General features: G+C 42.4%; 1 protein-coding gene across 1 annotated transcript in view; it reads right to left on the bottom strand.

Annotated features, from left to right (window-relative positions):
* Window positions 1–2,495: 2,495 nt before the first annotated feature.
* TRAP1 (TNF receptor associated protein 1) overlaps window positions 2,496–22,796 on the bottom strand; it is a 36,111-nt gene continuing 15,810 nt past the window's right edge. Inside the window, exons 3-18 of the mRNA XM_040356565.1 lie at window positions 22,711–22,793; window positions 21,395–21,535; window positions 20,657–20,728; window positions 20,395–20,555; window positions 18,106–18,215; window positions 17,633–17,706; window positions 14,917–15,072; window positions 14,637–14,757; window positions 13,853–13,922; window positions 13,098–13,245; window positions 10,053–10,238; window positions 9,819–9,957; window positions 9,652–9,737; window positions 8,132–8,277; window positions 5,350–5,422; window positions 2,496–2,942 (exon numbers count right to left, since the gene is read on the bottom strand). Of these exons, the coding sequence (XP_040212499.1) occupies window positions 2,841–2,942; window positions 5,350–5,422; window positions 8,132–8,277; window positions 9,652–9,737; window positions 9,819–9,957; window positions 10,053–10,238; window positions 13,098–13,245; window positions 13,853–13,922; window positions 14,637–14,757; window positions 14,917–15,072; window positions 17,633–17,706; window positions 18,106–18,215; window positions 20,395–20,555; window positions 20,657–20,728; window positions 21,395–21,535; window positions 22,711–22,793 (1,868 nt within the window). The 3' untranslated portion in view covers window positions 2,496–2,840. The remainder of the gene's footprint in view (window positions 2,943–5,349; window positions 5,423–8,131; window positions 8,278–9,651; window positions 9,738–9,818; window positions 9,958–10,052; window positions 10,239–13,097; window positions 13,246–13,852; window positions 13,923–14,636; window positions 14,758–14,916; window positions 15,073–17,632; window positions 17,707–18,105; window positions 18,216–20,394; window positions 20,556–20,656; window positions 20,729–21,394; window positions 21,536–22,710; window positions 22,794–22,796) is intronic.

The raw sequence follows: 22,796 nt of genomic DNA on the forward strand, positions 1-22,796 counted from the left end.
TATCCCATGAAATTTACATTTTAAATATTTTACATAGTTGGTAAGGTCAATTAAAGACACTGGTGGTTATTTACGAAAGGCAAGTCTACTTTGCACTACAAGTGCAAAGCGCACTTGAAATTGCACTGAAAGTGCACTTGGAAGTGCAATCGCTGTAGATTCGAGGGGGACATGCAAGGAAAGTAAAAAACAGCATTTTATCTTGCACATGATTGGATAATAAAATCAACAGAGCTTCCCCTCATTTCAGATCTACCCCTCAGATTTACAGCGACTGCACTTTTAGTGCAACTGTAGTGCAAAGTGGATTTGGCTTTTGTAAATAACCCCCAATGTTCCATCCATATGTGCGCCAAGATGAAACACCTTTATTGATTTGTGCGCAAGAAATTGTTATGAAAGGAAAAGCATGACAAAATTTAAAAAGGGAATGTGAGAGATGGGAAGATATAAAAACAGCAGAAGGACTGAATGGGGAGGATAGTTGAAAAGCCATTCTTCAAATATAAAGCACTGCCAAACTAACCCCAACTGTGTCCACCATGAAAAAGAACTGATCGCATGGTAATCACACTGGACTACACTCTGGAAGTTATCAGAGCAGTGCTAGCATAAGGCCTCTTTCACACGGTCCGTGTCTGTGTACGGGCTCCGCTTTGTTCATCGGGGATCGCTCAGTCGATCCCTGCTGAGCCGGCAGATGACAAGTCTGTCTCTGCACACTGTGCAGGGACCAACCTGTCAGAGAGCCGCTCTCCCCTATGGCGGATCGGATGACGACGGACTGTAGAGTCCGTTGTCACCCGATCCGCCAGACAGATGGAAAATAGGGTTGTCCTCCGTCACACTTTGGCGGGTCGGATGTCAGCGGGCATGTCACCGCTGACATCCGTGGCTCCATAGAGGAGCACGGAGCGCCCGTTCAGGTCCGCCTAAAAAACTGGCAGGCAGACCTGAACAGTCCGCCCGTGTGAAAGAGCTATAAGATCTAAGCCAGAAAATGTTAGCTGCTTAATATAATGGCATTTGTTTATAAAGTAAGGCACAATTCAAGAAATTTGTACAAATTGTTTAATGTTGAATTGTAACAGATACATTTATGACAATAGTTCAATTTAAAGAAAGAAAACTTGTCACAAGAGAAATTAGGCAGTTGTCATTGCTGACCTGGCCTTCTGAAAATGGTACCTGCATGGACTCTGGACTTCAAACCTTTGTTTGACTTTTCTGATCTGTATATTGGTCATACAACAGTGAAAGTACTTTTACCAGGAAATTAGCATTTTTTTAAAAAAAAAAGGTCTCCAATCGTAGCCTCTCTCCAATGATAGGATTGCTGTAAAAGAGTAACTCCACTTTTGTTGTGAAAAAAACATTCCCCTCTGGGCGATGTACATTGGAAAGGATTTTTAACAAACTTTGTTGCAGATTCCTACCTTTTGTTATTCTGAAGTAATAGCTGTTTATTTGCCTGTGTCCACGTAAAGTGAATCTGTATGGGAGTTTTTATAATTATCAATCAGCAGCTGCACTCACAGGGCTCTAATGAGAAAAATTCCATCCCTTTAGATGTGATTTTCTTTTGGGTGTATCTCAACAAAAATGAAATTTTGTTGCAGGGGATGCATGAAATTTGAGTTCTACCTTAGTGCAGACTTCTGGGAAAATCAGCAAGCCAATCACACAAGCAGGAAATATTTCTGGGGGGCGTTCTGTACACCACCTGTATACAGAACGCCTCCAGGTTTCCATATTGCATTTTACAAAAAACGACAGCAATGCAGATTGAAAATGAAAGGTAATTTTAATAGCATGTGACTTTTATAGCCATTGTAATTTTTTTTTTATTTGCAATTGTTCCCCCACGAAAGTGGAGTTACCCTTTAAGCCAATCACCTATCTGCATAGTGACAGGGTTAAAACGGAACTAAAAACTCTCCCTTCCACAGGCAGGAAAACAAACTTTTACAGTTTTATCCCCAAAGCCTAGACAGGACTCGTCAAATACAAAGGATGAGTTTGCTTACCATGCAAAACACTTTCAGGCCCCCAAACCCCCCTGCCAGCTGACGCCGTTGCCATCTTGTATAAAAAAAAAAAAAAAAAACTCTCCACCTTCTGGATAGTAGCAGTTGCCCACCGCTGCCATCACTAGTAAATGCCCATTAAAAAAGTCTCACTTTAGATTAAGTTAACATCCCCAGTCCACTCTATGGTAAATAGCAAACAGAAACGCATATTAATGGATGCTCTTCAGAGTATATACCATACATGGTTATAGCATTGCCACTATACAGAAACTGTAGGTGCATTTTCAGAGGCTGAAGTATTAACCTGAAAATGAGGCCTACATCAGGCTCACCAGAGACTAAACAGTGATGTAAGCATGCATTGTGTAGACCACGTTCTAGCACTAGAAGGATGGTAAGAACACAGCATAAACTGCGCATGCTCTTCATTGGCTGAATTAGGAAAAAAAAAAAAAGCAGAAAAGCCACAATGTGATATTTTTAATTACTCAATCGGTGGCTTTGAAATGCATGTTAAGGTCATCTTTCATACAGGGCAGGCTCATATTGGCGAGTTTAGTTCCGCTTTAAACATTACACCTCATAGCTACACTGCTCATCACAGACAGTTCTCCTCAAGACAGTAGTGTTATTCTTACTACATAGACTGACATTCTGTGATAAGCTTTGTGTGTCTTCAAAAGTCTCTTTCCATAGGAAACATGTGGACTGTAAAGAAATAACAGCGGCATCTTGAAATCTAGTGGACTGAATGACTGCACAGTCACTGGAGGCTGAAGTGAGATATTATTGGAAGGACAGGAGGAGGGATCAGTGTTTCTCCAATGCTTTTGTTAATAACTCGTTTAGACGCAACACCATGGGTCGGGGGTCGTCATTAAGTCCGGCTGCAATCATTGCGTTCTCGTAGATCTGTATGGAAGTAACAAAGATGGTTCAGATCTTACAGAACACAGCACAATTTAGGATTATGGCAGACCAATTTACAAAGCAATAATAATCGTTATCTGCTACATTTTTTTCTTTTCGCAAGACAGAAACAGCTAGATGTATGGACATTTCTTATAACCAGAGAAGTTCTGTGGATGAAAAAAGAGGGCTATATCCACATTCATCATGCTCACAAAACCCCAAAATACTAGCAACTTTTCCCCCAGGCTCATACAATGTTTATAAAACACATATGGGGGACAAAAAAGCCTAGTGCTCATGATGGATGGCTTCATGCACGTGGGCATTTTGGTGCCCAGGTCCTGCATACAGCCTCCAATAGACATGAATGGGTGTAGGCAGCTGTACGCAACAACTTGCATAAAGTGGCACCTTTGCACAAACTTAGGGCCAGATCCACAAAGAAATTACGCCGGCGTATCTATTGATACACCGCGCAATTTCAAAGTTCCCGCGTTGTATCTTTGTTTTGTATCCACAAAATAAGATACGACGGAATGAGGGATCGATCCGACAGACGTACATCTTAGTACGCCGTCAGATCGTAGGTGTATATTTACGCTGGCCGCTAGGTGGCGTTTCTGTCAAATTCCGCGTTGAGTATGCAAATTAGCTAGATACGGCGATCCACGAATGTACGTCCGGCCGGCGCATTTTTTTACGTTGTTTGCGTTCGGCTTTTTCCGGTGAATAGTTTAAGCTGCTATATGGTGGCGTACTCAATGTTGAGTATGGCCGTCGTTCCCGCGTCGAAATTTGAATTTTTTACGTAGTTTGCGTAAGTCATTCGCGAATAGGGATTTGCGTAGAATGACGTCACTGTCGTAAGCATTGGCTTTTTCCGGTTTAATTTCGAGCATGCGCACTGGGATACCCCCACGAACGGAGCAATGCGCCGTTAAAAAAAAAACGTTGTTTACGTCGGGTCACGACGTATTTACATAAAACACGCCCCCATCACATCGATTTGAATTGCGCGCCCTTACGCCGCCAAAGATACACTACGCCGCCGTAACTTACGGCGCGCATTCTTTGAGGATTCGAAGAAAAAAAAGTAAGTTACAGTGGAGTAGTGCATCTTAGATACGCTACGCCCGGCGGAAATATGCGCCGATGTACGTGGATCTGCCCCTTAATGTGCAAATGCACACTACTTGCATGAATCCTTATGCACTGCCCTACCCGACTATCCCCAGCATTGTTTTTACTTTGACCAGATTCCTAAAGTGGCATGGCTGGAGGTACAGGAATGTTGGGGTTCATGCAAATGGTTGCAGGACCTTTCTGGCAGAAAGATCATGCAATGGTTTATAAAGTAACATGTTGCAACCAATCAGAATCCATCCTGCACTGGTTTGACTTCAGTAAATTCTGGTTACAGCACTAAAGAAGGCTATCCTTAAAGTGTAAGTAAACCCCCCAAACGTTTTCAGCTGCCATCTTTGCCTCTGTTTAATTTACAACTGCCATGATGCTGCACATGTGATCAGTTTAGACACCAGCCATTGGATGGCTTGACAGTTTGGTTGAGAGCACAACCAATGGCAGTGCTACATTTCCGGCACATGTGGAAAATAAACTGTTTATGGATGGGTTTACTTTAGGTTTAATAAGGGAGATTTTTGAAGAGAACAAGGGAGAGGAGGTAAAAACTCTCCATCCATGACATCCCCTAAGACCCCTTTCACACTGGGTCGCTTGGCAGGCACTATAATGCTAAAAATAGCACCTGCAAAGCGACCTGAAACAGCTGCTGCTGTCTCTCTAGTGTGAAAGCCCCAAAGGGATTTCATACTGGAGCTGTGCGCTAGCAGGACGGTAAAAAAAAAAAAAAAGTCCTGCTAGCAGCATCTTTGGAGCGGTGTTGTATACCGCTCCTCCACATTGAAATCAATGGGGCACCGCAGCTATACCGCCGGCAAAGCGCCTCTGCAGAGGCACTTGGTGGTGTTTTTTAACCCTTTCTCGGCCGCTAGCGGAGATAAAACCGCCCACTAGCAGTCGAATAGAGGCGCTTTACCGCCACCCCAGTGTGAAGGGGGCCTAAAGGAATTTATACTAGACGATCATGGCATATTATCTCTAGGGAGGGACCCACTATTTAAATGTGTATGCCAGCCCAAATACATACAAAAAATAATGAAGAGCGAGTGAAATGACAAAAGTATCTATATTTAACCTCTTGCTATAATGTAACGTGTGAGCAGTAAAGCCCACTCTCTTTGCTGCTGCACACATGCATTTGTGGGCAGCTGTTGTATCTGTGCTCTCCCAGCACAGTGAGTGAGCTGTTATAGACAGTTCCCAGTCTCTATGAATGATCAGGAGCCAATGTTACAGAGCACTTGCCTACCACTGGTTTACCTACCTGATCCATAAGTAATTTTGCCAGATCCACGTCTGTGTCTTTCAGCTGTCCCAACTTCTTAATTAAAGGATGCCTGAAAAACATTGAAGTTTTAACATAGCTGGAGAGAGATATCACAGTGCTTAGTATTGGCTTTTCATGTGCATTTTTTATTTTTAATATTAGAAAGAAGTCTTTATTGAGAAACTGTCAAAGATAAAGTACAATAAGGTACATAACAGACCAGTAACAAAAGTGGTGACACTTAGCAATCTGATAAAGAAACAGACACATCTGTATAATAAAAGAAAATGACAGACTGTTCACCAGGTATCAACCTGCAGACACTATGACCCGGGCTTAAAGGACTATAGCCAAAGCTATTTTGGCTGTACTTCTATGGATCACAGTTTGCTCTGCACTCCTGTGGCCCATTTTCAGCGGACATATATTGGTTCCATGAGAGATCTATGACTGCCCTGATTGTCTCACTGGTCACTACCCCTTTTCTGAATGACGGTGGTAAGCTTTGATCTCGGTCATTTTTGTACACGTCCCAGAGCTGGCACTCTCATTAAAAAGACCAAGCCCATGTTCCAGAGACATTTTCATAGTAGTGTGTGGCTACCACAAATATTGGCAAAAGGTATGTCACTGAAAGCTCTTAAAAGCAGGCAAAACTCTAGACAGAGAACCTATTTAACCTATCTATCTACACATTCATTAAAACAAATTTAAATGCATGTTTGATACAGCTTGTTTAACCCCTTTCCACCAACGCTATAGCTGAAAACTGCTACAGCGCGGGCTTTGCTGGGAGGGCGTCCATGGACGTCCTTCGGACTCAACTGATCACGGATCGGGGTAAAAGGCCAATCACGCTGATAATGTCCTGATTATCAGTGCAGTCCCAACAGTGTTGCCAATCAGTGCCTTCTCATCAGTGTCATCTATCAGTGCCCAGCAGCGTAGCCTTATCAGAGAAGGAGAAAAACTACCAGTTTGCAAAATTTTATAACAAACTATGAGGTTGTTGCCCCCCTAAATTTTCAGCCTATTTTTCTTCACCCAGTGGTGCTTAAATACCACTAAAATAAATCTCTATTTTATGTGGAAAAAAAAACAAAAACATAAAAATGTCATATGGGTAGTGTTGCAGGACCGTGCAATTTCCATTCAAAATGTGACATCGCTAACTGCCCTTGCGTGGGCCAATTTTGTATGCAAATGAAAAATTCAATAAAAAAAAGATTTTGAAAAAATAAAATAAAAAAATGTGACCGTGCTGAAAGCTCAAAACTTACCTGGGTAGTAGGGGGTGAAAGTGCCCAGTAGGCAAGTGGTTAAGTACCAAAATCTGTCTTAAAGCGAACCTGTGCTTTTATAGCTTCAAAATAACATAACAGGATTACTTTAACCACTTGACCTCTGGAAGATTTACCATCCTTCATGACCAGACCACTTTTTGTTATACGGTGCTGCGCTACTATAATTGACAATTGCGCAGTTATGCAACACTGTGTTTGAAGATTATATATATTTTTTTCACACACAAGAGATTTCTTGTGGTAGTATTTGTTCACCTTTGGGTTTTTTATTTTATAAAAGAAAAAAAGGTCGACAATTTTGAAAAAAAACAAAACAAAAAAAAAAAACCTTTTTTACTTTTTTGCTATAAAACATATTCAATAATGATACAAAAAAATAAAAAATAAATCTCTTAATACATTTTGGCCAATATGTATTCTGCTACATGTCTTTGGTTTGTGTGAAAGTTCTGGCATCTACAGACTATGGCATATATTGCTGGAATTTTTATTTATTTTTTATACTAGCAATGATGGCGACCTCAATTTATGAGACTGCGATACTGCAGTGGTCAATCTGACACCAACTGACGCTGGGGGGGGGGGGGGGGGGGGTGACATCACCAGTACCATTATTACAGTGATCAGTGCTAATAATATGCACTGTACTGACACTGGGCAGAAAAGGGTTAATATCTAGGGCGTTCAAGGGGTTAAATATGTGCCCTACAAGCAAGTGTGTGTGTAATGTGTGCTGCTTTTATTGGGTATCTAGTTGTTTTGGGAATGAAAAACCAGCTAGAGCCCTTGTCACTGAATAAAGCTCTGTGCTGTTTACACTCACAGAGCTGTGTTTCGTGAGACTCGGAGCTGATCAACAATCCCTGGCCATGACCCAGTGATCGGTATGTTCTGTGATGAATGCATGCACGGGTGGGCTGGCACACTTAAGGTGGAGGTTCCACCTGAAAAAAAATATTCCACCAAAAATCTAAAAAAACAATAATAAAAAAAAAAAAAAATGTTTTACTCACCCTAAATAGCTGTTGCTAAGCGGAAGTGCCGAATCTGCCTCTTCATCCACCGCGGTGGATTCTCTTCCTCCTCCTACACTGGGTGTCTTCTTGTGAATGGGGCGCGCTGCATTCTGGGAACTGTGTGTATCCCATAAAGCAGCCGACCCATTCACAAAGTGCCGCGCTGCTCGCGCATGCGCAGTAGGAAACGGGCAGTGAAGCCGTACCGCTTCACTGCCCGTTTCCCTTACTGTGGATGGCGGCGCTTGGAGCTGCTAGGATCGAGGATCGGCCTCGGCGGGGGCAGACATCGCTGGCGGCTAGGACAGGTAAGTGTCCTTATTAAAAGTCAGCAGCTACAGTGTTAGTAGCTGCTGACTTTTAATTTTAATTTTGTAATGGAACATCCGCTTTAAAGTGTACCTTGCTCAAATTTAATAATGGCCCTATTCATACACGTGCATAAAAGTAATTTCTCACCCAGGGTTTATTTCCAGTGTAGGCTGCAAAAGCTGTGCTCGCTCCTCGTTCGTTTTAGCTAGTTGCTGAGTGCGCAGGAAGTGTCGAGCAGCCCCCATCTCCAGTACAGTAATCATAGCCGGGTGGGTGTCAAGACGTGGTGTAACCTGCAATGATGGAACACAGCTAGATTTAAAGAGGGATGGAATTGACTGGCTTAGTCTTTACCAAGTCTCTAACTAAGCTTTTATCCTGCACAGCACAATAAATTAGTAACTGCATACTTGCATTGCTTTTGTCCAGGGCCCAACAGCCACACTCTGCATTGCATTGCATTTTTATGTTCTGCAGGTGCCTGAGGAGGCGCTTCTTTGGGTGCTTTGCTTTCTTACAGAACATAAAAATATACTGCAGGGTTAGCAAGCTTCCGTTCCAAATTTGCCCCTGTGCATGTGTATGACTGGGATATTACACAATATGCTCCTTCTCTGGACTAATGTGGATGGCTTAACCATTTCAAAACCAAACCATTTATGGCATTTCTCACATACCTCTAAAAACCTTTATTTTTTTTTTGCTAGAAAACTATTTAGAATCCCCAGACTTTATATATTATAAATAAATATATATATTTTCCAAAAGACAAAAAAAAAAAAAAAATTAAAACTGTAGAGCTAGCCTGTATACTGCTAGAGCAGGGATATGCAATTAGCTGACCTCCAGCTGTTGCAGAACTACAAATCCCATGAGGCATAGCAAGACTGACAGCCACAAGAATGGCACCCAGAGGCAGAAGCATGATGGGACTTGTATTTTTGTAACAGCTGGAGGTCCGCTAATTGCATATCACTGCGCTAGAGAATAGAGGCGGCTTGACAACGGGCATAATGGTCTGGAAACGCGTTGTCTGTCCCCCCTCATCACAGGCGAGTGTTCTTGCTGTCCCTGCTGCCGGTTTGTGCCTTTCCAGTGCAGCTGCTCCAGCTTGTGTTCTCTGTTCCTGCCAGCTGCCTGTCATTCTTGATCCCAGCAGTTAACATAGCATTGGGCAGTGTGTGGATCCTTGCTCTTTCCACTTCATCTCACTGGTGTTTCTGTGACTTAGTAACAGCTGATGTGATGTGATGCTCCGCTACCACGCTGGATAGAGCATGATACCAAGATCATGGCTCCTGGTATAACCACTTCTCGAAGGGGATGTATATATACATATGTTAGTTAGGATGTGGTTAAAGAGACCGTCACCTTGACCACCACTTTTCATCACCTCTCCAGCGCTCACTTTCTTCTTTTATGGCTGCCATTTGAGAACACCCAGTGCTTCCATGTATGAGGGAGTATGTGACCTCCTCCCACAATGCAGTGTTCAGGCCCAGCAGCCAACTTCTATGCCTAAGCACAGTCAAATGATGAGGGAGGTGAAATGTCACTCCTTTAAATCCTGACTGGGTATGAGGATGGCAGCTGCACTAAAGGAAGGAGCAGCAAGTAAGAGCTAGAGATGGTGTTTGATAAATATACTCCACTTCATTCTTATTTACCTTAATATTGGCCACTCGTATCCCTAAGCCATTCCTCATCCAAGCCATCAAATCTTCTGCTTCTTTCTCAGACATTTTGTCAGAAGCTGAGGAACAATAAAGATAAATGGTTAAATTAGGGCAGAGCAAATCTTAAGTTTCCCTTGCTTGGGCATATAGGGATATACCTTCTGTGCTGTCCTCAAACTTTTCCTCCTTATAATGATCCACCACAATGTCTGTCTCCACTGAAATTAGCTTTTTCATATCAAACTCTCTCAAATGCAGAAGAGTCAGTTCATCAAACTGCTCAAAGCAGTACAAAACCTGGAAGAGACGCCATGAAGAGTGTAAAAAGGGCAATGACCAAGAATGCATAGGAAGCAAAACATAGACAAAGTGAGAACTTCCAGGGACCTCACCTCTGTCTGTTTCTTCTTCATGGCTTCAAAGTAGGGACTGTGCTCAGCAAGGTGGCGGTTGGGTGCACACAGATAGTAGATGTTGCGGGTTCCCGCTTGCATGCGGCTGCAGTAGTCAGTTAGGCTTGTCTGCTGACCTGCGGGCAGAGCTGAGGACTCAAACCGTAGCAACCTGCCAATATCCTCCTGTAATAAATTGGAATACAAACATTTTATGAATGAATACAATTATACTAGAGACTACCCATTGGTGGTGCTGCTTACAGCATTTATTTTGTTCAGGTTGTTGTATCCAGAGCTAGATAACAAGGCAACCTAGGCTGGAGCCCAGAACCTGGTGAATGTCTAGGGGGCCCCAGCTACAACCTTCTTGTTCCTGAAGTAACCTTGCAACTTGCATAATTGGTCACAAGTGTCCCTTCACAAGAGAGGATGCATTTGTAGGCAATGCTTCCTCAAGTTCCTGGTGGAGATGCCCAAAACTGTTGTTCTCGGACATACCTATGTACAATTATCACTGGAAAGAAATTGTATTAATTGCGAAAGCCAGCCATAGCGATTTTCTTTCCTGCAACCATGGGTCAGCGATCATGGGGGAATCTCTCCTACAGAGCTATTGTGTTCTCCTGGCAGGGAGAACGCACAGTATTTTTTGCTAGTGACTATAGCCGCTTGCAACAATCGCATAAAAAAATCAGACAGGCTGGTTGAACCCAAGGTAATCGATTGATCAACTTTGGTACATTCATTCTGGCCATACGTGGTTCAAATCTCGGCCTGTGCCTGCTGAACCTAGATTTTGTATAATACATGGATTGTAACCTGCCAGTGGATTGAACTGCTTTATCAATGATTGTAAAATCTCCATATGGCTCATGCTACTGTTAAGATATATTATATTATGATATATTTATATTATAAACAAAAAAAAAAAAACTTTACAAAAAGGTCCAAAAAAAAAAGAAAAATATAGAATAAAAAAAAAAATCCAACAAGTAACCTTGCAGGATCTCACAGGTGTGGGGGTGTGTGTATATAACTCAACCTATCCAAAACGGAACTTATAATTTTTCCTCCCCCACGTGCCTCTTCCCCTGATCTCTCTGTCAAAATTAATGGTACAACTATCTGCCCATCCCCACATGTCAAGGTCCTAGGAGTAGTCCTGGACTCTGAACTCTCCTTTAAGCCTCACGTTCAATCACTGTCCAAATCTTGCCGCCTCAACCTTCGCAACATCTCCAAAATACGCCCATTTTTAACCAATGACACCACAAAACTCTTAATTCACTCCCTGGTCATCTCTCGCCTCGATTACTGCAACTCCCTCCTCATTGGCTTACCGCTGCATACTCTATCCCCCCTTCAGTCTATCATGAATGCTGCTGCCAGACTAATCCACCTTACCAACCGCTCTGTCTCTGCTACTCCTCTCTGTCAATCCCTCCACTGGCTTCCGCTCATCCAACGAATTAAATTCAAAATACTAACAATTACCTACAAAGCCATCCACAACTCTGCCCCCAGCTACATCACTGACCTAGTTTCTAAATACCAACCTGTACGTTCTCTTCGTTCTTCTCAAGACCTCCTACTCTCTAGCTCTCTCATCACCTGCTCCCATGCTCGTCTCCAGGACTTTTCTAGAGCCTCTCCATGCCTATGGAACTCCTTACCCCAATCTATCCATCTATCTCCTTCTCTATCAGCTTTTAGAGGATCCCTGAAAACCCTTCTCTTCAGAGAAGCCTACCCTTCCCACACATAACTGTTTTTTCATTTGAGTCCATCTGATCATCCCCCACAGCTAACTACCCTTTGTTCCACTTGACCCTCCCTTCTAGATTGTAAGCTCTAACGAGCAGGGCCCTCTGATCCCTCCTGTATTGATTGTATTGTGACTGTACTGTCTTCCCTGATGTAAAGCGCTGCGCAAACTGTTGGCGCTATATAAATCCTGTATAATAATAATAATAAATATATATATATATATATATATATATATATATATATATATATATATATATATATATATATATATATATATTACACACACACACACACACACACACACACACACATACACTGGAGATGAAAATTAGAGAACAACCTACAATCGCCTATATTTCAAGGTCACTGCTTAGTCCTATTTGAAATTATCTTAACAGGAGTAAAAGAGTTCCTCGAAGCTGAAAACATTGAAATAATGAAATGGCCAGCCAAGAGTCCTCATTTAAATAGAATAGAAAACTAATTTAAAACTCTAATAGAAAACTTCTAAAAAAATCCTTGCCGACAGTTATGGCCCAAAAAAGAGAGAATGAATGAATATATATATATATATATATATATTATTTTTGTGTACAGTTACTGCTTATCAAAATGCACAACAGTTCTCAAAAGGAAACCTGCAACAAGAAAAACACAGGGTGGCCAATGCTGATCTTCTCTATAAAAAATGCTAGTTGTCTGGCTGTTATGCAGCTCCTCTGGCCCGATATGATCCAATACAAACCTTAGAAAAATCAGATAAGCCATACATCTTCTGCATGCTTATTCTGAGTCAGAGAGACAATGGGTGTTATTTACGAAAGGCAAATTCACTGTGCACTTGGAAGTGCAGTCGCTGTAAATCTGAGGTTGTAGATCTAAAATGAGGTGAAGCTCTGCTGATTTTATTATCCAATCATGTGCAAGTTAAAATGCTGTTTTTTATTTTCCTTGCATGTCCCCCTCGGATCTACAGCGACTGCACTTCCAAGTGCACTTTCAGTGCAATTTCAAGTGCACTTTGCACTTGTAGTGCAAAGTGGATTTGCCGTTTCATAAATAACCCCCAGAGTATTAAAGGGCAGAGATGTGCGTGGCAGCCAAGTAATGCGCATTTTTAAAGGTTAACAATCACATCCTCCATATTTCAAGTATGAGAGATGTGTTTAAGCAGGGACTGCCAACGGTATTATGGAATACACAGCTGACCACCAAAAGGAACATTTTCTAGTGACAATGGGATGTCATTCTGTGTAACTGAACTATAATCCTCACCTTAACATCCTGTTCTGCGGTGGTAACAATCCCTTCCCGTATAAACAGCCCATACTCCTCAAAGAACTTGCTGTATTTTTCAGGGTCCTTCTTACACTGGTCCAGGAAGAATTTGATCAGCCGTTTCTGTAGCACGTCACGCAGTTTTCTGACAGAAGCATTACATAAAAAAATTAAATGCACTTACTAAAATGTAAATACATCACTGTCTAAAATCTGTAATATTTGACAATGAAACAGTTAATTAAAGTTGATATACAGCTGTGTACAGAAGGAGAAGGGAAGATATAGAACATCCAGGGACTATGGTAAGACAGGGTCCCTAGAGCAGTGGTCATCAACCCTGTCCCCATGGGCCCACTAACAGGCCAGATTTTATGTATTACCTTGGGGAGATTGGGCAGACTAGAATACTGCAATCACTGAGCAGCAAATGATATCACCTGTGATGTATTTCAGTTATCTTGCAAACCTGGCCTATTAGTGGGCCCTGAGGATAGGGTTGATGACCACTGCCCTAGAGGACCTCTTAGTGATGAAAAAATTACAAAGGTAAACCTTCACATATCTCATTGTTTTCTTCCTATGTAAAACCTGAAAAGCAATTTAGTGTAAGGGGCAGTACAGAGAACAGTGGATGAATCAACTGTATTTGTGCAATTTATAAATATTCTTACAGAGCTGTATTCCCAATCAATGAGAAGAGAAACCCCCTGGACACCATATGGAGTATACATCAGCAAGCCTCCGCTTACCTAATGAGAGCACTCTCCTGCAACAGCTCCCGGCTCAGATTCAGAGGTATATCCTCACTGTCCACAACTCCTGCAAACAATCAAAAAAAGGACAACATATTATGAGGTGCTGGCATGGCCTTAGACCATTAATTTTAAAACAAATATTTATAAAGTGCAACTAAAGCTGCAAATCCTAACCACCATTTCAATGATCCAACGTTCGTGAGCTCCCTCGCCCATTAAGACATCCTCTCCCTGGATTCCACTGGGCGGCATCTGTCTTGCCCGGTCAGCACGGGACAACAAAACTCCTACACATGCATATGAGTTATGTATCCGGGCACACAGGTACTGTGCCAAGAAGCTGCACAGTACATTTTAATGGAGACTAAACAGGCAAGTAAGATGTTGCATTGCAGAAGAGACCTGGCATGTCTCTTCTACAATAGTCTGCCTGCTTGCAATTTTTTTATTTACAATTTTAACCTCTTAAAGAATCTAGTATTTCTGATCATTCTCCTGAGATTTACAAAGCCCTAGGAAGCAGCATGAAGACCCGACTACTAGGTCTTGTCCCACCCCCTGCCTGTGACAGGACAGTGAAGTAGAACCAGCAAACTGATCTACTCTCTCCTATCAGCGTGCTCCTTCCAGTCTGAGCTTTGCTGTGCAGGATATTGCAAGAGCCTGGCACCGAGTCAAATTCCTCCATTTCTTTAGTGTTCTGCCTCCTTGGGACTACATTCAACAGCTTTCTAAGCACAGTAGTTGCACACAATTGAGTCATACAAAAACAGCTCACCTCGTAGGAAGCGCAACCACTTGGGTAGAATGTCTGTGGCTTTGGTCTGGATGAGGACTTTTCTGCTGTACAGAGCCACGCTGGATCCCAGCTCCCTACTCACATCAAACATGGAAGGTTTCTGTATGAACAAGGAAGAAAATTAATTACACAATGCCACACACAGCCACAATGGCAAGATCCCTTATGGGACTGGCTCAAACAACGGTGTACTTTTGAATAGCGGAAAGACTTTTCTGCTTACACATATGATTTCCATAGGGGCTGTGAAAAAACTCACCATCTCTGGTACATAGAAAATGCTGCGGATGTTGAGAGGTGCGTCTGTTTTGTAGTGGAGCGTGTAGCGTGGCTTGTCATAAGCTTGGGCAATAAAACGGTAAAATTCCTCATGCTGAAACTCTCCAATCTCTTTAGGATCCATCATCCACAGAGCCTGAATGGAGTGGCATTAGAAATGAAAAGCAAGGAAGGGGAACATTAATGTACAATTCAGAAGCTCTCTCAGAAATGTAGTGAAAGCCGAGATCTAATTGCTATGGGTTCTTGCAGCATAATTAACCCTTCAGTCAGTTATGTTCCACGAATACAACTTTTGCAGACCTGGAAGTCAAACAGCCTTAACCATTAACTTAAAAATTAACTCAAAACTGCTATATTCTAACTTGCTACTTCTTGCATAAGGTAGGTGTATTTGTTTTCTTTTATTACTTTATTTTCATCTAGTAATCCTTCGTATATAACTTCACAGTCCTAGGTTGGCTACACTCACTCCACTGTATCGATGGAGGAGGCCATGATTGAAGTCCAGCCTGGGTGACAAACATGTCTTCTGCTCTCCACTACATGGGGATGATGGGGGGTTAGTAGTTTACGGAGAGGAGATAACATTGTTTGTGCTTTCAGTTAATGTCACAGGAAGTCCTTAATAATAAAATAATACAGCTGCCACATCTAAGGACTGGTAAGCTACACCAGCCCTCAAAATTTACACTCGCCTGCTCGCATTTTGCGAGTAAATTTTGAGGGCTGGCAAGTGTGGACTGCCTGGGAGCAGGGGGGCGAGCAAGGAGAGGAGCCGCCGCCGCCAAATGGTTGTTCAAAGTGCGGGGAACATGACAGCTTTCAATTCAATAGCTGTTTTCCCCCGCCGCGAGCCGCCATATACAGCCCCTCCCCCTTGTCCGGGAAACTTTGATAGACAGATCACCCGTCCCAGGATTGGACGGGTGATCTGTCTATGGCTATGGCTCCTCTCCTCCTCTCACTCAGCACAGGTAGGCTGCTATGGGGACACTGGCTGCAATGGGGACACTGGCTGCAATGGGGACACTGGCTGCAATGGGGACACTGGCTGCAATGGGGACACGTGGCTGCATTGGTAGACATGGGCAGGTTGCATTTTTGGGCACGGATAAAGTTAATATTTATTTTTATAACTTTATTCTGCATAAAACATTTAAGTGTCATTTCATGAGATAATTTATGAGGGCGTGTCTGGGGCGGGACATGGTAGGGGTTGGGCGGGGCAACTCTTGTGACCAACAGAAGAATGACTAAAGCTTTGGCCACATTTCTTTTTTTTAAGGGGGGGTAGAAGGGCTGTGTTACGATTTTTCACATCCTACCTGTAAGGTATTACTCCTCTTTCCGTTCAGGTAAAGGGGGAAGCTGACAAAGTTGCTGTATTTTGTGACCACCTCTGCAAAGAAACATTTTCGCGAACCGTTTTCATCGGACATGTCCGCTGGGAGATTTTGGTCTGATGACTGTACACACCATCAAACCGAAATCCCCGCGGACAGACAGCGCGGTGACGTGGCGGTGACGTTGACGCCGCCACGTCACCAAACCCAGAAGTAAAATACTTCCATGCATGCGTCGAATCCATTCGACGCATGCGGGAGATTTCTGTCCGCTGGTTAGGTGTACTAACCAGCGGACATGTCGGACGGACGGGTTTCCAGCAGACAAGTTTTAAAGCATGCTTTAAAACTTTTGTCTGCTGGAAAAATGTCTGCTAGGCTGTACACACGGTCGGATCTGTCCGCTGAAACTGGTCTGCGGACCAGTTTCAGCAGACATGTTCGGTCGTGTGTACAAGGCCTTAAAGGGAGATTAGAAGCACATTAAGGTCCTGGAGCGTCCTAGCCAGTCTCCAGACCTTAATCCCATAGAAAATATGTGGAGGGAGCTGAAGGTTCGAGTTACCAAACGAAACCTTAATGACTTGGAGAGGATCTGCAAAGAGGAGGGGAACAAATTCCCTCCTGAGATGTGTGCAAATCTGATGGACAACTACAAGAAACATCTGACCTCTGCGATTGCAAACAAGGGTTTTGCCACCAAGTACTAAGTAAATTTCACTCATTAAAATTTGACTTTTTTTAAATGCGTTTTTATGGATTTTTTTTTTTTGTTGTTGTTATTCTGTCTCTCACTGTTAAAAAAAAAAAAAAAACTACCATTAAAAATATAGACTGATCATTTCTTTGTCAGTGGGCAAACGTACAAAATCAGCAGGGGATCAAATACTTGTTCCCCTCACTGTAAAGAAAATAAAAAAAACACCACACACACTCACTTGTCCCCCACCGTCTCGAAGCCTGAGAACTGAATGATCACATGACCGTTGATCAGTCTTCTCTGAGCAGATTTCGTGACTGTTATTGACAGCTTTATGCTTTGCCACTGGAGCGCTAGCCAGGAGAGGGGGTGGGAGTGTATGGCTCAGATTCTTAGTGGCATGCTGAGCCACAGGTCATCAGGCATCTGGGTGGATCTTGACAAAATATTTAGGATCCTTTCAGAGCATGAAGCAGCTCTGTGATATCAGCTGACAGCGGACTTTAGCCCGCTGTTGATTGATTCTGGGTCGAAGGAGATCTTAAGCAAGTGCCCTCTTGTGACCAACAGAAGAATGACTAAAGCTTTGGCCACATTTCTTTTTTTTAAGGGGGGGTAGAAGGGCTGTGTTACGATTTTTCACATCCTACCTGTAAGGTATTACTCCTCTTTCCGTTCAGGTAAAGGGGGAAGCTGACAAAGTTGCTGTATTTTGTGACCACCTCTGCAAAGAAACAATAGAAAAAAGTAAACTAATCTACATGAATTAGTAGTGCATTTCCTACAGAAAAAATATAAAGTCATTGATGTTTATCATTTATAATAAAATATGTTTTATACTGCATTTTTACAAGAAATCTCAAACTTTTATCATTTTGGTACATAATTCTGTATAGGTTTCTAGATTTTGGAGTTAGGTTGGCTAGGCCAAAAGTCTATAAACATCTGTGTAGGCACTGGGCAGATGCTCCTGTGTGCGCAGGTCACCCATGAGAGCCTCTAAAAACTGACAAATAGTAAGAGTTAAATAAAGAACTGTGACATAAAAGGTAATCAAAGAAAAATAATGCATAGCAAGAATGTAACAGACAGAAGAGAATCACCGGGAACCTGAGAAACTCACCTTTCACTCTGTCCTCAGTGGCAAACTCCTTACAGTCGTCCTTCAGATGGATGACAACCTTTGTTCCTGGCCTCACTCCACTGGCCTCTGCCAGCTCAAACACCCCAGACCTGAGGATTAAGAAGCAACCATATCATAGGTTGGACTTGGACTTTTTTCAACCTCACCTTTTATGTAACCATGGAGACATAGCAAACCGACCAACTACAGAATGACTGACGTAGGTTCACTAGACCAGGCCCATTATCAATTCCTGATTACATTGAATGACCATCTTCCATACCACACTGCATAGGCACCACTATCTCCTGTTTCAGCTTTGTATCTTCCTGCATGCCTTTCTATTGCCAGACTTTTTATTTATTGGCATAATCCTTTTTCTGATTCTCTGTCCAATGAGAAAACAGGCGATACAGGAAGCTGAAGCAGGAAACACAAGAGTCATCTTTCAGGCTGTGCAGAGTGGAAGAGTGCGGGGATAACAAAACTGGCTAAACAGAATCTCAAATCCTTTGGTGGGTAAACCTGCTGACATGTACTTCAAATGTGCCTGTGTCTTTAGCTGCTTGCTCAGAGCGCTGCTTTTAAAAAGGAATTGGATAACTGCCATGCTTTCTTCATATAAAATGAATAGAGAACATATGATTCAATTCATTTTACAATTCATACAATGATGTCACTGCTGAACATATACTAGTATTGTGGCACTATTCGCTTCACATTTAAAAGCAGACAGTAATAATAAATTCAGGGGGAAAAAATGCATTCTAAAACTGTCCTACCTGCTCAGATAAATCTGAGCTCTCCCATACTGTGCAGAGAAATAGAACAAAAACGACAAAGAGCAGCAATGCCCATCTATTTTTCTGTCCAACCTCCTAGGAGCCAATACTTAGAGGTCTGCTGTGTTCCCTGAAAGGCAGTTAGAGTTCCCCCATATGTATTGATAGGCTATAGTTCCCCTGTACTAATAATGCATTATAAGGCTTGTTAGAGTTCCCCTTCGTGATAAATGCGTGTATGTTTATGTAGCCTTTTACCCAGAGCTTTTAGGACAAGTTACATAGACAAACAACCTTGCCATTGTGTTATGTTCTAGATGAAGAATGAAAAACATTAAGATTAACTGCAGTAGAAATGAGATAAGCAGGGCACAAAGATGGGATTGCTGTATTCTATGCACGTAGTATAATTGTGACGAATATTACTTGTATAACCTAATTACTTACATATGATTGGCTGGGACTAGGGCGTCCTTCTTATATGATTTTCTTATGTACAAGTACGCAGGAAAAATAAACTTTAGTCTTGTACATACCATGAGTGCGTGTGTTTGACTGGCAATGCATTGTGGACTTTCCATACATTCAAACTGTCCTTAAAACCCGGGTCTAGTTGAACTACTTACCTAACAGATGGTGGCAGCGGTGTGTCAGCATGGCGATGTTGACCATAGAGCGGAAATGGTATAATGAGTGATTGCGTAGGCTAGAGCCGACGCAATCAAAGGAGGGCTTGAAAGGCGGTTAGAGTTCCCCCATATGTATTGATAGGCTTTAGTTCCCCTGTACTAATAATGCATTATAAGGCTTGTTAGAGTTTCCCTAATAAATGCGTGTATGTTTATGTAGCCTTTTACCCAGAGCTTTTAGGACAAGTTACAAACACTTACAAATATAAACTTCAGTCCAAAAGATTTACAGAACAAGCCAAAATCAAACCATTTTCATATTTTCTTCGAACATCTGAAAATGCAGATAGCATAAGCCCATAAAAAGCTACATCAAGCACATTTATACAGACATAAAACAACAAGCGCTACAAACTGTGCTGATCATACGGGAAGGGAGGAGAGGATGGGAAAGGGGGAGGAGAGGAGAGGATGGGAAAGGGGGGGGGGGGGGAGGGGAGAGGATGGGAAAGGGGGGGGGGGGAGGGGAGGAGAGGATGGGAAAGGGGGAGGGGAGGAGAGGATGGGAAAGGGGGAGGGGAGGAGAGGATGGGAAAGGGGGAGGGGAGGAGAGGAGAGGATGGGAAAGGGGGAGGGGAGGAGAGGAGAGGATGGGAAAGGGGGAGGGGAGGAGAGGAGAGGATGGGAAAGGGGGAGGGGAGGAGAGGATGGGAAAGGGGGAGGGGAGGAGAGGATGGGAAAGGGGGAGGGGAGGAGAGGAGAGGATGGGAAAGGGGGAGGGGAGGAGAGGATGGGAAAGGGGGAGGGGAGGAGAGGATGGGAAAGGGGGAGCGTGGCGTTAATACCAGCCATGGAGTGGTTAAACATCCTTCACTTACCCATCGGATGTCCAGCAATACCCAGCACTTCCAGGCTCTGAAGACTGCGAGTAAACGACAACCTTATCCGCAACCATAAATGCAGAATAGAAACCAACACCAAACTGGCCAATAATATTTCCAGAACTGTCAGCCTGATTCTGCAGAGTCTCCAAAAAGGCCTACAAGAGAAAGTAGTGCAGTACAGCAAACGTATTGTACATACTGAGTTACAAACATCAACATACAGTATGCATATTTTCAATGTCAGCGGAACTCCTACCTTAGATCCAGAACGTGCAATAGTTCCCAGGTTTGAGACCAGCTCCTCCTGTGTCATCCCCACTCCAGTGTCCTGCAGAACAAGGTCAGATATATATATTAAATTCATTTTCATCAAAGACACAAGGTGAAAACCATACAGGTTATTTCATTTCCTCTAGTGTACCATCCCATAATCATATTCCTTTACTGTATTGATTATTTAAAAAATAAAATGAATGATGAACACTATTTATTTTTTAACTAATCAATACAATAAAATGGTATAATTTTTTTTACTGATTTATGACTCTGAGATTGAAGGTTAAATATTTTCCTAAGGGGTACATTTAAAGTCTAGTGATCCTAACGGGCGTTATATATTGAATGAAACATAGCTGATAAAAAAATAAAAAATAAAATACTTTTAAGTTAACAGATGTCCTAAATTCACTAAATACACAAAGATAAAATGTAGCTTTCTTCTTCACTGGATTAGAGCCCCTTGAGGAGAGGTACCAGGCCTATTTTTTTTGCCTAATGTCTACCCTAAGTGTATGGCTTACAGCTGCTGTGTACTCGAACATTGTAGGAAAGTTTCATACAATCAACACACCCCTTTACCAAGAGTGGGAAGACGACTACTAGCTGAAATCCAAAGATATTTATCACTAAGACTTGGTGCACTGACATAACAAAACGCATCTTCACCACTTCCGTCAAGTATGGTGCTACATTTCTGTTACCCAATTCCTTGTACCTGGATAGTGATGATCCCCTTATCACTGTCTGTCTGTATGTGAATCTCCATCTCTGACAAGCCATTCCCTTGGGAAAGGCACTTGTGACGGAGTTTTTCAAGAGCATCACTGGCATTTGAGATCAGTTCCCGGATGAAGACCTGCCATGGAAAAAGCCATAAAGTCATAAACAAACATGAATTTTAATTACATTTTTATTCAATTGCTAGCTCCAGAGACCTATGTCATCAATTTCAACATAATGAGCCTCCTATATGAGGCCCTCTATTGTATATATTTTTTTTATCAACCATCTACTTTTTCCCTTTACCTGTTGCTAGAACAAGTTGGAAGAGAAGGACAGGCTGCTCCTGTCTGCTTTTATTGCAAGTCAGGGATTGATTTTCTAAAAGAGTAATAGTCACTACTTTTTCTATACCTGTAGCGGTCTGATGCTATTGGGCACCACTGGCGAAAGTCTTTCCTGCATATAAGCAGGTCTACCACATACAATTAGGATAACTGCAAAGCTGTTTCTACAGATTTTCTGTGAAACTCACCTGAACAGCAAAGAAATAAGATAATACAAACCACCGTATACATCAGCCAGTTCCCAAAAAACGCCCAGCTTCTGTCAGATGAGCATGCTGGAAATTCAGCAGCCACCTGACTCCCGATCAGGGCTCTCAGCCAATGGTGGAGAGCACTGATCTGAGTCCTCTTGTTAGAACACAAGAGCTCAGCAGCGGAGATCACTATATCTTACTTCACAGAGTTAGTACAGCGGATCTGACAGTTTTGTTTTAAGCCTAGTACACACGGGCCAAATGTGAGATGGCATCAGCCAGTCCAACAGAAGCTGGCCGCTCAGCTGTCTTCTTCCGTTGAAGGGGCATGCTTCCAATCAGCGCTCACAGTCAATGGCAGTCCCCCTGTCAGAACACAACAGCACAGCAGGGGAGATCGCTGTACTAAAATGGAAGAAGATAGTTAGTACAGGGGCTAGTCTTAAGCCGTCAGTATTTTTTCGTTTAGCCCGTTGAGTTAAATGGGAAAAAAAGAAAAAACTAGTAGTGTGTACCAGGATTTAGGGTTGTCTTACTTTAGTTATATGCATTGTGCTGGTTTTCTTATCAGAAATAGTGAGTTATGTATGCACCATGTATCAAATGCTATTAAATATTTTAGGCAAATAATAGCAAAATTATATATAAAAAAATAAAAAAACATTTTCAGAAAATGTGCAAACTTAAAAAAAATGTATGAATCTAACCATCTAATCTGTTTCGGGCGATATTGGCATTTAATGTGCATAAGTAGAGTCGAAAAGTTATACCTCTTTTTCAGAGTATAAAGAGCGTGCAACAATGTCCAACAGTTTCTTAGTCTCAGCCTGAAACTCGTGTTTAGAGGCAGAACCTA

The sequence above is a fragment of the Rana temporaria genome, chromosome 6 (genome assembly GCF_905171775.1).
Source record: "Rana temporaria chromosome 6, aRanTem1.1, whole genome shotgun sequence".
Lineage (NCBI taxonomy): Eukaryota > Metazoa > Chordata > Amphibia > Anura > Ranidae > Rana > Rana temporaria.